Here is a 13,706-nt window from a genome sequence, read left to right as displayed (position 1 = left end):
ATAAACAAACGCTACAATTTCAGTCCTAAAAATCCATTGTGGTTGGCACGAACTGTGCTTATGACGTAGACAAGATACCATAACCCTGCAATTCCGATATCCCAAACTTCACCATCGTCAAAACAAACCAAAAGTCTGATCTCAAGGCAACTCTTGCAAACCTTTCACTTCTAATAGATTCTGACAGCCGTTCCTTTCCATTAGATCCTGTTACATGGAGACTCTTAATGAATAAGTGGCAACTAACAGATAATTTACTCAACCCCAAGCTCGTAAAGAGTTTACACGACTAAGACATTTAAGGATGAAGGATGACTTTTAATATCCAGACCCTAGCACGAGATGACCCTGTGGTTAGGACACAGGATTTAAACAAGACGCCGTCTACAAAGCTGAAGTGAAGCTTTATCCTGATAATAAAATACCTCCTTTTAAAACCTGATATGGAGCAAAATCTGAGTAAGCTATTTGTACGCTGACTCGACTGAAATGTTATTTGAATACCAAAACATTGCTCTGTTCGATAATAAACGTCTTGAGTGGCCCAACATAACATCACAGACTCAGCCAATGGCATAAATTTGTCCAGTATCATGGCAATTCGTAACTATTTTACGAATTAAATAATAATATCTCATACTATGTTTTAGTACGATTTGCTTTTGCCACGGTGACTTTATGTTTAGGGGTGGAGCTTCATTCTTGCCTCCAAACGTACTATAAAATCGTACGTTTGGGACGTTTCACATCGTAGAAAATTGGCAACCCGCGAAATAGTTACGTTTTCCCATGAGATAAGTTTGGAAGGTCTGACCAATGATGTTTTGCTAATGTAGCAGAAATGACAGATTTCCATCCTGTTATGTAAACAACCAGTGGTGGCCGGCCGGTGACGTCTTTTTTCGAGGGTGCTCGATGCGACGTTCGTCACAACATGTATGTAGCCCGTCATGTGTGTGGTTCGTCATTTCAAAATGTGTTCTGCGCGTCAAGTGAACCTGTGTCCATCACGTGTCTTGTCAAAATAAGTGCCTGCTGCAGATGCGTCTAAAGCGTTTATGATAAAAGAGACGCTCGCGTTTGCCAGATACTCGCATAATCTCATGTGTAATCAGAGTTTACTGTTAAGTGAGTGTCTTGCGTGTATTTTGTGAATGTGAGCGTCTCTTTTATCATAAACAGTTTTGACGCGTGTGCAGCAGGCACTTATTTTGACAAAACACGTGATGCACATGGTTCACAAGACGCAACAAACACATATTTTGAAAACACAAACAACACACGAAACTACGAACACATATTTTGAATTTGCGCCCCTTGGATGAGCGGTTACGAGCCGCCACTGTAAATAACAAGAAATAAAATAAAGCGTAAATTGTTTTATCCATCAGAAATTTACCGGATAGTGGTCTAGGTAGATTTTAAAATATATCCTAAAATGAACATAAAGTGTAATGCAGGACATCAAAAGTGTCCAATCAGAATCTATTGTATTTAACTAAATTCATTTAATATGGCTAATATTAAACAATAGGCTATTTAATTTATTAAATTAATAAATACTGCAAAATTTTTTTGAATAGTTGAATGTTGTTCATAGTAATATTAACAAATTAAAATTATAATGTTTAATTTAAAGGGAACATATCATGACTTTTTCCATATTAAAGTGCTATGATTGGCCCCCAGTGCTTCTATCAACCTAAAAAATTTGAAAAAAAAACAACAACAACCCAGTAACTTAGTTTTGGTAAACCATTCTCTGCAAGCATGTAAAAATAGGTAATTGAAAAGTGGCTCCCCTTGTGATGTCAGAAGGGGATCTTATTATAATAATCTGCATTATCCAACCGCGGCACTGACATTTAGTGCAGACATCAGCTGGACATCAGCTCAGGACACAACCAAAAACAGCACATTTTTGTTCACACCTAGTGGCAATTTTAACATGCGAGAATAAATTATCTATATGGTATTTTGAGCTAGAACTTCACATACATACTCTGGGGACACCAAAGATTTATTTGACACCTTAAAAAAGTCTTCTTTAAACTAAATTTTATTTCCTTTTGTACAATAAACCGTTTGCCTGCTCTGCGGGGCTGCCACTCGATTTTGAAAGTAAAATCTCAGTCCTGATTCAAAACCAGAAGCTCTCGCATTACACCTAATAATCTACTTTGAAAATGCAATACCAAAACGAGACACACAGATTTATCGACACACAGGCATGGGTAATATTTACGATCTCACAGTCTTGTTCAAACATCGAGACGACAGTCATTTCACAATGCTTCTTGACTCTCAAACAGTTGACGTTCCTTGAAGCCCGAAGGACGGGAGAAACCGTCGTGGCAACTGAGATAATAATCATCCCTCCGTCTTCATCAATCACTTTTCTTTTTCTACATAAACTGACAACAAATTGGCTAATGCAAAAACACACAATTAATATTGACAGTGCAAAGTGGCTGGATTAAAGCCCGGCGCTTCTGTGAATTATTTACAACACTGCTGTTACTGAACATTTGTTGATGACTGCAAAAGGCTAACCACAAATGAGTCTTTTCTTTAATTAAAGATTGTTATGTTAAGTATTTTTTATTTGTAAATGCATATACAATACAATATATACTGTAGGGGACTGGATCCATATACTACTTTCAACTGGTAGGTCATGATTCACAACTAAGTTGTCTTTACTTATAATATAACTAACAAAATAAGCGTGCAAATGAGGTTGAAGATAAGAGTTTCTGTATGTTTTGTTGCTGACATCAAAGACTGGGCGTTCAATCAAATCTCTACCGCATTTTGACCCAGATTCACCTGTTGCTTATTAGAAGCTGTAGATGACCGCATGGAAAAAATGAGTAACATGCCCTCAAAAACATTAAATATACATAAATTTGCGAATAAATGTATAATTGTGACCTATTATTATTTATACTGTACGTACAGTATATGTATATATTTGTACACTGTCTATGTTTATTTAATTAGTCCTCATCATGCATGAAACACAAAAAACAATGAATTCCTGTGTTAATCATATGGTTACATATTTTCAAGTGCGTATTTTATATATTTACAAAGAACTTACAAAGAAATTCATTCATCTTGTGTTTCAAATGCATTGATATGAAGAAATGCCCTTTTCTCTTTTCCAAAGATAAATGTCTCCGCCCAGACTTTTCAAACCATACCAATGCACCTGAACAAAAGGGGCTTGTCGGTGGTTCCAGGTGCAGTACGTGTACCTTCACTGCCAGGTGTGCTTTTATTTGTGGTTAGTGGTGAGGCAAATGTGTGAAGGTTCGAGCGTCTCTCTACGAGCCAACAGGGCCCTGATCGGATCTGCACGAATATCACGGCTCGCTGCAGGCTTCCTGCTGAGCCTCACAGGAGAGCAACCCCACGCATCAAAAGAACAATCAGCACCCACAGGAAGAGAAATGTGAGGGGGAGAGTGTAATTACACTGAAATAATCGCGAGTCGACAATCCATCAGTTGAAACATGCACTGTTTGCGCAAGCGGTTTTGTATTGTGTGTGAGTACACAACCTGGAGCTATTAAAACTTTAATATTGAAAGTGTTGCACTGTAGAATATAAAAAAGTAGTTATGGTCAACTTGAATTCGAAATTGACCTTATTTACGATTATAATATTCACACCTAAACTCACAGGAAAATGTAACGTTTTTACGCGGTGGGATTTTCGTATTAATTCAAACAATTTAAGTCGTACGCAAAAAAACTAAACAATTATCTGATAAAGAAACCTCACCCCTATACCCATATCACTTCAGTAAAGGAGATCGTACTTACAGTAAATGTACAAAATGAGATCGTACGAGTTCGTACAAGTTGTAAAATACATACATACGTATTGCCATTGGATCATGTTGAATATGCATTTCTGGATTTATTGTGCACGATTTATTGGCACACGCTAAGGACGAATGAAAGTGTACGAGTTGGTGAAAGCAGATCGTACTTACTGTAAATGTACAAATTCGTAAAAATTAGTCGCCTTGCAAAATACATACGTAGTGACATTATGTTGAATGTGTGTTTCTGGACTTATTGTGCTTAATTTATTGGTACATGCTAATGTACGAATGAGATTGTACAAATTGGTGAAAGCAGATCGTACTTACTGGTAATGTACGAATGAAATTGTACCAATTTGTACAAATTTGCCGCCTTGTAAAATACGTATTGCCATGGATCATGTTGAAAATGTATTTCTGGACTTAATGTGCATGATTTATTGGTACGAATGAGATTGTACGAATTGGTGAAAGAAGATCGTACTTACTATTAATGTACGAACAAGATTGTACGAATTTGTACAAATTGGCCGCTTTGTAAAATACGTATTGCCATGGATCATGTTGAATATGTATTTCTGGACTTATTGTGCATGATTTATTGGTACATGCTAATGTATGAATGAGATTGTACGAATTGGTGAAAGAAGATCGTAATGACAGTTAATGTAGGAATGAAATTGTACGAATTTGTACAAATTAGCCGCTTGTAAAATACAGTACATACATATTGCCATTGGATCATGTTAAATGTGTGTTTCTGTACTTATTGTGCACAATTTATTGGTACATGCTAATGTACGAATGAGATTGTACGAATTGATGAAAGCAGATCGTACTTACTATTAATGTACAAACAAGATTGTACAAATTTGTACAAATTGGCCGCTTTGTAAAATACGTATTGCCATGGATCATGTTGAATATGTATTTCTGGACTTATTGTGCACAATTTATTTGTACATGCTAATGTACGAATGAGATTGTACGAATTGGTGAAAGAAGATCGTACTGACAGTTAATGTACGAATGAAATTGTACGAATTTGTACAAATTAGCCGCTTGTAAAATACAGTACATACATATTGCCATTGGATCATGTTAAATGTGTGTTTCTGTACTTATTGTGCACGATTTATTGGTACATGCTAATGTACGAATGAGATTGTACGAATTGGTGAAAGCAGATCGTACTTACTATTAATGTACGAACAAGATTGTACGAATTTGTACAAATTGGCCGCTTTGTAAAATACGTATTGCCATGGATCATGTTGAATATGTATTTCTGGACTTATTGTGCACGATTTATTGGTACATGCTAATGTATGAATGAGATTGTACGAATTGGTGAAAGAAGATCGTAATGACAGTTAATGTAGGAATGAAATTGTACGAATTTGTACAAATTAGCCGCTTGTAAACTACAGTACATACATATTGCCATTGGATCATGTTAAATGTGTGTTTCTGTACTTATTGTGCACAATTTATTGGTACATCCTAATGTACGAATGAGATTGTACGAATTGGTGAAAGAAGATCGTAATGACAGTTAATGTAGGAATGAAATTGTACGAATTTGTACAAATAAGCCGCTTGTAAAATACAGTACATACATATTGCCATTGGATCATGTTAAATGTGTGTTTCTGTACTTATTGTGCACAATTTATTGGTACATGCTAATGTACGAATGAGATTGTATGAATTGGTGAAAGCAGATCGTACTTACTATTAATGTACAAACAAGATTGTACGAATTTGTACAAATTGGCCGCTTTGTAAAATACGTATTGCCATGGATCATGTTAAATATGTATTTCTGGACTTATTGTGCACGATTTATTTGTACATGCTAATGTACGAATGAGATTGTACGAATTGGTGAAAGAAGATCGTACTGACAGTTAATGTACGAATGAAATTGTACGAATTTGTACAAATTAGCCGCTTGTAAAATACAGTACATACATATTGCCATTAGATCATGTTAAATGTGTGTTTCTGTACTTATTGTGCACGATTTATTGGTACATGCTAATGTACGAATGAGATTGTACGAATTGGTGAAAGCAGATCGTACTTACTATTAATGTACGAACAAGATTGTACAAATTGGCCGCTTTGTAAAATACGTATTGCCATGGATCATGTTGAATATGTATTTCTGGACTTATTGTGCACGATTTATTTGTACATGCTAATGTACGAATGAGATTGTACGAATTGGTGAAAGCAGATCGTACTTACTATTAATGTACGAACAAGATTGTACGAATTTGTACAAATTGGCCGCTTTGTAAAATACGTATTGCCATGGATCATGTTGAATATGTATTTCTGGACTTATTGTGCACGATTTATTGGTACATGCTAATGTACGAATGAGATTTTACGAATTGGTGAAAGCAGATCGTACTTACTATTAATGTACGAACAAGATTGTACAAATTGGCCGCTTTGTAAAATACGTATTGCCATGGATCATGTTGAATATGTATTTCTGGACTTATTGTGCACGATTTATTTGTACATGCTAATGTACGAATGAGATTGTACGAATTGGTGAAAGCAGATCGTACTTACTATTAATGTACGAACAAGATTGTACGAATTTGTACAAATTGGCCGCTTTGTAAAATACGTATTGCCATGGATCATGTTGAATATGTATTTCTGGACTTATTGTGCACGATTTATTGGTACATGCTAATGTACGAATGAGATTGTACGAATTGGTGAAAGCAGATCGTACTTACTGTAAATGTACAAATTCGTAGAAATTAGTCGCCTTGCAAAATACATATGTAGTGCCATCATGTTGATTGTAGAAATTGGTGATAGCAGATCGTACTTACTGTTAATGTACAAATAAAATTGTACGAATTCGTACAAATTAGCCTCCTTGTATAATACGTATTCCCATGGATCATGTTGAATATGTATGTCTGGACTTATTGTGGGCGATTTATTGGTACATGCTAATGTACGAATGAGATTGTATGAATTCGTAAAATAATTCTTGTAAAATACGTATTATTTGTTTTTTTTTTAATAGGGACAGATACAAAAAACATAGATTATTACATCAAGAACAATCCGGTGCTTGTATCATGTTGAATATGTATTTCTGGACTTATTGTGCATTATTTATTGATACATGCTAATGTACAAATTAGCTACCTTATAAAATAGGTACGTACAGTATAACCGTGAGATTGTGTTGAAAATGTATTTCTGTACTTTTAATAATATATGATTTATTTAAACTTTTCTCAAACTTGCTCTTTAACAAAATCCCTTTCGAGCCTTAGATAAAATACAATTAACTGAACATCTTTAACTGTTACTATCACATTAAATGACCGCATTCCAACGAACAACGGCGATATCGAATCGTGTGCCCAAACAGATTCAATATACTCAAAGCTTAAACAAATCAAGCCTGTGTTTGCACAACATGCAGTGCTTTGAGGCTGTGGCAAATGTGATTGAAAACAAGGGTGTGCCTCTTTCATTTCAAACAGGACTCATGGGCGTGTGCCTCGCTGTATAGAGGAACCGCAAACATGAGCCGAAGCTGAGGTCTGAAACCATAAGATCCAAACCTCTCACCTTTCGTCAACACACCTGAGCATAGCACGCTTAGATCTCGCTTTCAACAAATATCTTAAAAATAACAAAGTTCTGATCACAAACGCACGCTCGGACACATATACGGCAGTCCCGTCTTCGTGGCCTACTTGAGCGAAACGTGAGATCGTCATTGTTCGTGAAGCACCGCGGGGCTCGAAGTGTCACGTTGTCCCCCGTTGAACAATACGCAGCCTCTGCGTTTTTAAAAATGATAGACACACTGGTTGCATTGGTAATTCTAGACCGCAGCTATTGAGCTCTGGTTCCTCTCTGACCTTTAGGTAATCCTTTATGACGGTTCTTTCTGAAACACGCTTAACATGCTAAAACAATAAGTGATAGTAACCTCAGATCCCCGAACCCTTAAAACGCACAATATGTGTGTCACGGACACACCCACAGAAGTGGCGTCAAAACAATGTCTATTGTTATCATTTAAACAGAGATAACTTTATCTCTATATCTGTGTCTCATGAAATATCTATAATCTGGTTGTCAGATGACATCACTGTTATTCGTTATACTTAAAGGGATAGTTCACCAAAAAATAAAAATTCTGTCATCATTTACTCACTTTCGTATTGTTTCAAACCTGTATACATTTCTTTCTTCTGATGAACACGAATGAAGATGTTTTGAGGAATGTTCGTACAGTTCGTGAGCTTTCACTTCCATATATATGTTTGTTTTGTAATATTAATGTGCTTAAATACAGTGACTCTGAAAAAAAGAATAATATTGTATTTCATTACAAAACATTACATTTTATTTGCCGTTTTATTATCTTACTTTTTAGTTCAGCTTAAAGGGACAGTACACAGAAAAATGAAAATTCTGTAACCCTAAATTTGATTAAAATGTAAATTATGAAAATTTTCATTTTTCGGTGAACTATCCCTTTAAGTGTTCAAAAACATTTAAATAGCACTGTATATACTGTATATACCCAATAGGCTGTTTTATGTATTTGTCAGTGAAAAATAATAATATTATATTGTAAAAATAATTAAATACATATACATAAATCTTATATTTATTTAAATATTTATCTATTTATATTACCAAACACAATTTGACTGCCAACCACAAGATATGCATTGTGAAAATGTTTCTTAAATGAGCGAGGACTTAAAAAAATAATACAGCTTAGGGATGTCATCTGAAAAGTAAAGTTATTTTAGGCTCTGAAGACTCTTTTTTTTAAAAACATAAAAACATTAATCACTCAATTTATATATAAAAAATCTAAATAAAGGTACATAAGCTGTAACTGGGGCGGCGCCCCTTTCAGAAAGTACCTAACTTTGTACCTAAAGGGTGCATATTAGTACCTCATCTGTAACTATAATAAATGGTACATATTAGGACCTTTTCAAAGGGTACCGTCCCAGTGACAGCTTTGTACCTTTATTTGATAGTGCACTAACATATAAAACTGACTTTTAAGCAACCTTAATGAATATTATGCTCATCAAGCTAACAAAAAAATTTGGGTGGTACCACTTAAAAGTGTTTAAAAGGAAAACATATCTCAGATTCTGTTCAAGATGAATAAACATAAAAATCTCAGATCTTAATTGAGCCACGGGAAGGCAGTCGCCACATGTTACACTCTCATTAGCTCGCCTATTGTGCCTTCTGTCATTGAGACCACAGGAGATGACCTTGAGAATTGGCCAATAGGAACTCTGTTTCTCCCAGTCTCTGATTTGCTGAGGTTGCCAATCCATAATGCCACAAATACACTTATTAGGGGATATGCAGAGCTGCGATTGTGCTCATTTGTGTTGAGCATGAATACAACTTCATGCAGCATAAATATATTCGTATCCTATACAAAATTGTGTTGTGATTGGCTTTAATGGCTAAGGCTTTATTTACAAATGTTTATATTTGGGAGTGTGGCGCATGTGCGAACATTTATCTCATTTAGCTTGTCGAGCACAAAGCACGATTAGACCCAAGCATCCCAGAGGAGTTCTTGTGAAAAAAAAACAAGAGTGCTTTTCGTGCGCAGACATCATTGCACAGAATAATGATGTTTGTGCAGATTGATTCATGACATTATTTGTGTGTGAGACACGTGATCTATTATCAACATTAGTGCGGCAATGTCGAAATGATTGATGATGGATTTCATGCGGGACAGGTTCACAACCTGCCAACAGTTTTTGGCCCTGCGATGGGAAACGACATTAAAAATTACCGACCCGCTTGCTGACTGCACGGATTTCATCAGCTGCTGTCTGGTACCTGAAAATGTCAGAGGAAATTATGGGACATGCTCATCAAATTATGCCATTTACCCAGTATACAATTTCCTGCCGCACCTCGAATGATGCCACAATAACCTCAAATTTTATAAGCACACTGGAAACAAATCCGATCTTACAAAAAGTGCAACCCTGGGGGAAATTCAAGGGGCCTGACCGTGTTCGTCTTGTAACATGACCTAAGGGGAGCACAAGCTCCACCACAGACACTTGCACAAACCACATGGTGATTCAGACATCAGGTGGGTGTCATCGCCAGCATGATGAACGATTTAAGTGAAAGGTCATCTATGATGCCCAACTTTGTAACGGTAGAGATGAAGCCAGGTGTAGCCCTGTTGAGCTGTTACAGTTTTGTCTATTGTTCTCAAGTAGAGCTTTTGTCTGGGACCTCCATCTGTTTGTGCGCCCTCCTGAACTTGACAATAAGGAACTAAAGAACTAAAGAATGTGTCAGGTGCAAAGCTGCTGCCAAATTTACCAAAGAGTCAGATTATAGAAAGATAGATAGATAGATAGATAGATAGATAGATAGATAGATAGATAGATAGATAGATAGATAGATAGATAGATACATAGGCTATATGTACATAGATAGCATGCATTAATAGTCAGATAGATAGATAGATAGATAGATAGATAGATAGATAGATAGATAGATAGATAGATAGATAGATAGATAGATAGATAGATAGATAGATAGATAGATAGATAGATAGATAGATAGAATAATACACGTGCAATATCTATACACAGTGGAGCCTGTTGTGGTAATTCATACCTGATATCTCGGACTGCGGGACTCCGTTTAACGTGAATCCCTTCCCGCTGTAAAACGTTCGTACTTCGGTGCAGCTCTTCGCTTTACCGCCGGCGTTATCCGCAGACAGAGACGCTGTGATGAGCGACACGAGCAGCGCGAGCGGTGTAAGATCCATTGTGTCCGTATCCAGAGACGCCGACTCGAACCCAATGAAGTCCACTAATGCCGATGCGCAATTCAAAACAGGTCCGGGACGGCGGATTCACGCGCATCCACTATTTCTGAATACGACAGAGTAGAAAATTGAAGAGAAATCCACTTGTTTGAGATGTAAATGCACTTTGGGGGGCGTCCAGGTAGACAGCTGGTGGTCCTGATGAGGAGGATGTTGGTTATTGATTAGTCCGGTGGTGGGGATCTGTTTTTGGTGTTCATGTCTTTACGCACTATTCATAATTTATGATTAATAATATCTGTATACGCGCTTTATATACAGTCCCATTAGAGATTACTGTAGCTGTGTATGAAATTATGCCGGCTCGCGGTGGTGCTGTGCGCGCTCGCGCTGTCTGCCTCTACTGTCCCGTTCTCATTGAACAAAGCGGTATTCGATTCGCAAGAGAGTCGGTTCTTTTAAACGTCTCGAGCGAATCGTTCAAACGGCGTTTTTAGGCACTCGACTCAGTAAACGCCATAATGATGATCGTTATGTTTATATAAACGTTATAAATAATGTATAGTGTCATGGAAAATTTTATCTTTACTTATTTTATCTTTACTTATTTCTACTGTTTTATGATTTGAGCATTTATTGATGTTTATTAAGAATTTTATGGTGCATAAGTTAACTAAGCTACTTTCTGTTTTGAGTTTAGTCAGCTACGTGACATCTAGTGATGGTTAAATTTGCCTACTATCTTACTGGTTAGACTTAATCTTTGGTTCAGAGTTAACAGACATGTGAATAAACAGGATGTGAAAATGTCTCGCAGCTAAGTATGAAAGTGTAAACGCATAGTTGAAGTTCGCCTTTTCTGAATTGTGCAGACGAAAGTGCCTCTTGCAAGATATTAAAATTATTTTAAACTGTATTGGGTTCTGACTTTAATTATTCATGTGTTCAACAAGGTAAAAAATCCACAACAATAGTTATCAAGTTATTTACACTAAGAGGAAGTAGAAGACTTATTAGCCTATTTTTTGTAAGAGAATAGTTTTTTAGTTGTTTTGAAACATAGACTAGGCCTTAATAAAATAATATAAATAAAAAAAATCTAATAAATACATAAATATAAATATTGTCCAAAAACGGACAAAAATATTTTAAATAAATATAAAATAAATCAATCTAATAAATAAATATAAATATTGTCCAAAAATGGACAAAAATATATTTTGAAATTTTTTTACCAATATATTTTTTGCCAATTTTAAAATATATTTTAAAGCATTTATATTTACTTCGCATTGGAAGAAAAAAATGTATATGTCACAAACCTGTAAACATAACAGGTCTTAAAAGGTTAAAATTAAATATATTTTCAACTGCAAAAATATACTTAATTTTATTAGGGCTGTCAAAAGATTAATCTCGATCTTGATATATAGATTCATATTTATATTATATTAGACATGTATATAAATTTATAAGTATATGTGTGTATTTATATATACAAAAAACTACACACAGTGCACACACACATATATTATGCAAAAACAAACTTTTATTTTGTATGCAGTTCATCGCGATTCATCTTTTGACAGCCCTACATTTTATACATTTATACACACTTTTATACTTTGGCCAGGAAAATACATTTTTGTTGTATGGGTTGTAAAAAAATATATTTTTCTTGCCCTTGAAATACATTTTAAAATATATGCTAATATAAAAAGGTTTAAACAAAATATATTCTCAATTTCAAAAATATATTTAATAAAGCTTTACTTTCTACAAAATGTATTTAGGATATATTTAAAACATATTTTTGAAAATATATATATATATTTTTTTTTGCCGTAAAATCTTGTGAGCTAGTTTTTATAAGCCTTCAAACAATCCGAAAACATAATTTTTACTTATCTATGGTATGTTTGAGTCAAGGCGGTGTATTTTCCACACCCTGTAAGAAATAAGGGTGAGATACCAATCATGGCTACAAAAGATAAACTTTATTTCCACATCTCTTATGTGTAGATGTTGTTGGCAACAAAAAATAACGTGCGAAATTGCGCGCGTGGACGTACCATTTGGGAACGCTTTGATGTGAATGAATCGAATCCTAAACAGTTGAACCGAGCGTTCCTGAACAACTTCAGTCCTGTGGATGAATCAAACTCGAGGGTGGGGGTAAAAACACCTGCAGGTAGTACAAGACGCCCCCTGCTGCCTTTCTTCATTACTGTAACACAATATATCCTGAATTGCAATTGATTTTGCGGCGAGATATTAAATGGATATCATTAAATCCTTTAAAAAACGAAGCTCGAGAGGCAATTGCGAAAACCTGTTATTTATCAGTCAAGACACGTCTAATAAAAACGTGAATTTGTGTTGAGTGCGTTTTAATACAATTATATGTTATTTTTTTCAATTATATTGTACTCTTGTAATGAAGAATAATTGTTTTACGTCTAGAATAAGTGTGAATGTTGTGCCATATGTTTGAGGTTAGCAATGCCAGTGAAAAATCAAAGCGAGTCATCACTACAGAATAAAAGAGCTGACCTTTAAGCTTAAAGCGGTTTTCAAAAGAAATTTTCCTTCATGCCTATATACACTCTAGCAGGGGTGGGCATTCCTGGTCCTGGAGGGCCACGGTCCTGCAAAGTTTAGCACCAACCCTATTCAAATACACCTGTATGTCATTTCCAAGCAATCCTGCAGCTTTTGATTAGATTTTTCAGGTGTGTTTGATTAAGTTGGAGCTAAACTTTTCAGGACATTGGCCCTCCAGGACAAAAAATGCCCACCCCTAAAGGAACCATTTTTGGTTCCCAAAAGAACCTTTGAGTCAGGTTCTTGACAGAAACATTTCTTTCTTATTTTTTTGTGGATGTCAAACGTTCTTTATGGAACCAGTCTGACAAAAACCCTTAAATGAGCCTATTTATTTTTAAGAGTTTATAGCGGTTGCCATGCATTTTGTTGGCACATAAGTTTACAGACTGCAAAAAACAAGGTTTTGCTATGGCA

The 13,706-nt window shown here is 35.5% G+C and overlaps 1 protein-coding gene across 1 annotated transcript in view; it reads right to left on the bottom strand.

Moving 5' to 3' along the window:
• gpc1a (glypican 1a) overlaps window positions 1–11,083 on the bottom strand; it is a 38,337-nt gene extending 27,254 nt beyond the window's left edge. Inside the window, exon 1 of the mRNA XM_065244681.2 lies at window positions 10,529–11,083. Within this exon, the coding sequence (XP_065100753.1) occupies window positions 10,529–10,685 (157 nt within the window). The 5' untranslated portion in view covers window positions 10,686–11,083. The remainder of the gene's footprint in view (window positions 1–10,528) is intronic.
• Between the last annotated feature and the right edge of the window lie 2,623 nt (window positions 11,084–13,706).

This window comes from Paramisgurnus dabryanus, chromosome 24 (assembly GCF_030506205.2).
Source record: "Paramisgurnus dabryanus chromosome 24, PD_genome_1.1, whole genome shotgun sequence".
NCBI classification, from domain to species: domain Eukaryota; kingdom Metazoa; phylum Chordata; class Actinopteri; order Cypriniformes; family Cobitidae; genus Paramisgurnus; species Paramisgurnus dabryanus.
Note: the sequence above shows the minus strand (reverse complement) of the source record. Positions and strands in the feature narration are given on the sequence as shown.